Source organism: Rhododendron vialii, chromosome 8a, assembly GCF_030253575.1.
Source record: "Rhododendron vialii isolate Sample 1 chromosome 8a, ASM3025357v1".
NCBI lineage: Eukaryota > Viridiplantae > Streptophyta > Magnoliopsida > Ericales > Ericaceae > Rhododendron > Rhododendron vialii.
In genome coordinates, this window is record NC_080564.1 from 6,514,867 (window position 1) to 6,519,208 (window position 4,342).

The 4,342-nt window shown below is 42.3% G+C and overlaps 1 protein-coding gene across 1 annotated transcript; it reads left to right on the forward strand.

The window, feature by feature from the left end:
* Positions 1–1,806: 1,806 nt before the first annotated feature.
* Positions 1,807–4,024, forward strand: LOC131335076 (uncharacterized protein At5g39865-like). The gene has a single exon (XM_058370261.1). The coding sequence runs from the start codon at positions 2,626–2,628 to the stop codon at positions 3,841–3,843; it is 1,218 nt and encodes a 405-aa protein (XP_058226244.1). The 5' UTR covers positions 1,807–2,625; the 3' UTR covers positions 3,844–4,024.
* The last annotated feature ends 318 nt before the right edge of the window (positions 4,025–4,342 follow it).

Here is a 4,342-nt window from a genome sequence, read left to right on the forward strand (position 1 = left end):
TATGGATCCTAACATATTTCACTTTGTTGTTCCTTCTTTTTCCGTTGTAATTTTTTTTATTGGCTGAGAATAATCGTTTACATGGAGATTTTTAGAGGTGCCTTGAATTTCTACATATAATGTCCAGACAGGAGTTTACAGATTGTGTTGTCTACAGGGGCGGTCCCAAGGAAATGAAGGGGGACTCGGGCCCCCGCACAACTTCAAATATTCTCGTGTATTATACTAAATTTTCAGGTTAATTAAGAAAAATTGTATGGGATTGCTCCTGCGAGTCCCTTGAGTAAAAATATTTCTCAAAATTTCTACATCTATGGGATAAAAATTCCTAAAATTTTAAGTTATCAATCATTTTTAAGTTGCGTGTATAAAATTAAACCGTGACTATGCACATATACACAATATCGTCTATTTTTTAGACCTCACAAGTTAGCAATATATACTTATAAGTATGATGTGAAAATACACGTGATTCAGGCCCCTGCTAGACACAAATTTGCGCCCGCTACTGGTTGTCTGAGTTCACAGTATCTTTTGTCTGAACAGGAGTCATGTCCTCCTGAAAATAAATATTTTCTTTTCATGACGAAAATCAAATTTTTTAAATTCGCAACCTTCTTTCTGTTGGCACCTAAGTGCACCGATGATGTCCTTGGGCCGAAACTAAAAGCCTTTCGGCCAGGAAGTAAACACATTAATGGAGTGCAACTATGAATGAAAGATCACTTTAATTTATTCAAGTGTTTCAACCGTGGTTGGTAAATTTTGAAGATATCTGCTGAGATGATATAATGGCGTACCTTCTTTTATCTCATAGTATTATTTCCTTCCCACTTTTGCATAATTTGCACTCTTTTTTTTTTTTTGTAATGCACTTTAAAATTTTACCTCTTAGCATTGAAATTACATAAAATACAATTTTTGAGGAATGATAAAATATAAATTTATGAGTTTTTTTTTTTTTTGGAAATTTAAAGTGCAAAAATTAATTCTATTTTGTTATACAATCATCTAGTAATTTGTAGTAGTAGTATTTTATTGCACGAAAGAAATATATACTCAAATAACAACCTCGTTTCGTGGCCGTTTCAACGTAAGATGGTGTCACGCGTGGAACGGAAATGCTAGAGGCACATCGGTGTGGCTGAGTTCGGCCACACCCCTCTCACATGCAGGTGGGATCCACTGAAGCGGGTTCCACCTGCATGTGAGAGGGGTGTGGCTGAACTCAGCCACACCGATGTGTCCCTAGCACTCCCCGGAAAGGATATCATAAGCCACAAGCCAATCAAAATTCAACACTCAATTGGGCCCCACAACAACGAACCACACACATTTCACCACTCCACCTTCCACTTTCTTTTTTTAATACAGAATATCTCGATCACCTTGCACTCACCTCAAGTAATTCCCAACAGCCCAAAGCTATTTCAAATGCTTTTGTGTGGGAATAAAATGGCTCAAGAGTTGCTGTAGAGAGAAATCCTACCTAAAATCTTACGATAGAGCAAAATTCTAAATCCTAAGTCTCAAATTAAAATTACTAGGCCAACTCTTGGTTTTGAGAAATCAAATTTGGTGAAGTTGGTTGACTAATGTCCTCTTGCAATTGAGGCCTTAATTCGAGTCCCACGAAAGGCGAGTTTGAAGTTCAGAACTATGAAAAACTTTTAAATTCTTTATTGACTAACATAGTAACACTCCGTTAACTTCCGCCGATTTATGGAGTACAATATTGTAAAAAAAAGAAAACTCTTGGTCTTGGCCCTCTTGGGCATCACCTTCCAGGCTTCCACTTTCTAATTGCGGCTTCCAGGCTTCCCACTTTCTATTTTGCGTTTGCCTTTGGGGGGTCATTCCAGCAATAATTCCCGCTTTCCCCCATCAATCCCCCGCCCCATTCTCCTTCCATGTACCAGTCTCTCTCTATCCAGATTTTCAAAATCAAAAAACATCTCTATCCCAAAGGTTGTTCCTCTGATTCTAACTCATCGACACACACCCAATCCATTCATCAGTCCTCTTGAAATGTGGGTTTCAAATTCTCGTTTGTTACCTCATCACATCACTTCTGTTCCTAGAATTTTGAAGGAGCTTACCCATACATATACATAGCCTTTTAGAGAGAGAGAGAGAGAGAGAGAGAGAGAGAGAGAGAGGAGGAAAGAGTCTTTGGCCTGTTTCTTTGACTTAGAAATCTCATCTTCTTCCCCATTCCCTTTTCCTCTTATTGAACTTGTCCCTTCTTTCACTTTCCAAAACTTTTACCCTCTGCCTCAGGAATTTTTCTCCCAGAGCAGAAAAATCGATTTTTTCTCATGAAGTGTGATTCTCTGTAAAATTTACAGGAGAACAATTGTTTTTATAATCGCTCTAATATTGAACCTAATACTAATTCAATAGCAGGGCACAACTGACCCAGTTCCCATTTTTTAGAATCTTTAATTTTGGAAATCTTCAATGTCAAAAATCTCAACCAAATCTCTCACCCATCCACCTCATTTATTTGGGAATGTTCTTCCAATCTAATCTTTGGCTGATCGTTATTTAGATATATCCCATTCTATTCATACTACAAACTTCAGAGATCCATTCAAATCCCATAGATTTTGTTTTCCTATTCTAATGGGTTGCGCCTCCTCAAAGCAACCGGTGTGCCGGAGCTGCCGCGGGCCGATAAGGCGTAGCAACACGATCCAGGTCTACCACCCGCCGCAGCGCGACGGCGACACCTACCACCTCGTCGCCCTCACCTCCACCACTCTGGGTTCCCTCAGCCTCGATCCAATCGATCACAATCACCACCCACAACAAAACAAAGAGCTTTTACAGCAGCAGCAACAACAAGAAGAACTCATTCCTTCAACAAAGCCACCTGATGATTCCAGGAGAAGCAGCGAGTTCTCAATGGGTCTGATCGAGGCGAAGTCGTGGTCCAACATGATCGACGAGAAAATACCCAAGAGGAGTCCCGCCAAAACGCCGCCGATCGCTACGCCGCCGGGGGAGCCGGAGACGATCAACTTGTGGGAATTAATGGAAGGGTTGGAAGACGTGAACCCTGTTCGGAACAGCCATCACGTTCGCAGCTTCACATTTCACGTGGCTCCCGATCCTATTGACTTTCCCGAGACTCCGACCGATCTCGTCCCCAGGTCCAAACCCCCAATGTGGCTCGATTTGGTCGACGTCGAGAGGAACGCAAATGTCGATTTAAATTCGACGCCCTCGATACCAGAGTTCGATCCGGATGTGATTTCGATGTTCAGGAAAGCGCTTGAGGATCTGCCCGCGGCCAACCCGTTTCACCTCAAGACAATGGGATGCGAGAAAACGGCATACAAGGAGAGGGTGGTGTTGTATTTTACGAGCTTACGAGGGGTGAGAAAGACATACGAGGATTGCTGCCATGTGAGGGTCATTTTGAAGGGGACAGGGGTTCGGATCGACGAGAGGGACGTTTCGATGCATTCGGGGTTCAAAGAGGAGTTGAAGGAGCTACTGGGAGCCGGGTTCTCCGGGGGCGGATTGCCGAAGGTGTTTGTGGGGAAGAAGTACGTCGGCGGGGCGGAGGAGATACGGCGGTTGCACGAAGAAGGGCGGCTCGAGAAGGCGTTGGAGTGTTGTGAAATGGTGGAAGGGGGCGGCGGCGAGGGTGGTGGCGGTGGAGTTTGTGAGGCTTGTGGGGACATAAGGTTTGTGCCGTGTGAAACTTGTTCCGGGAGTTGCAAGATTTTTTATGAGGATGATTGTGATGAAGAAAGTGAGGGCAGTGAGTGTGGGTTTCAGAGGTGCCCTGACTGCAATGAGAATGGGCTCATCCGGTGCCCAATTTGTTGGTGATTAACCTCATAAGGTATTAGTGAAATTTTACTGTGTTTTTTCCTTGGTTTCTTTCCAGAGTTTTCCCTCTTAATTCTTTTGTTTTTGGTTGTGTAAGTTGGTGGTGGTTGTACAGAGAGGAGTTTTGATAGGTTTTCTCACCCTGGTATAGAAGCACTTTGTGCGTCGAATGGCTCTGAACGACGTTGTATTTGTAACATTGCTCTCGTACTAATATATACTAGTATCACATTTCCCGACGGAAAAAAAGGAACTCTTTCTTGCCATTTCTAGGATACTCCGGAATATAACTATGATGTTCCAAAATGATTATAGTTTTTGTTATTTTCTGTCTAAATCGCAGTTTTTGGTTCTTGCATGAGCTACAGAGGCTTAAGGAACTCATGAATTAATCAAAGGAAGTGGGTTCAAAATCAAAGAATTAAAAGATTACTGCAACTCATGAATCATAAGGACTAAAATTCGTTGAGCTCCTGTTAATTGTTAACGACGTACAAAA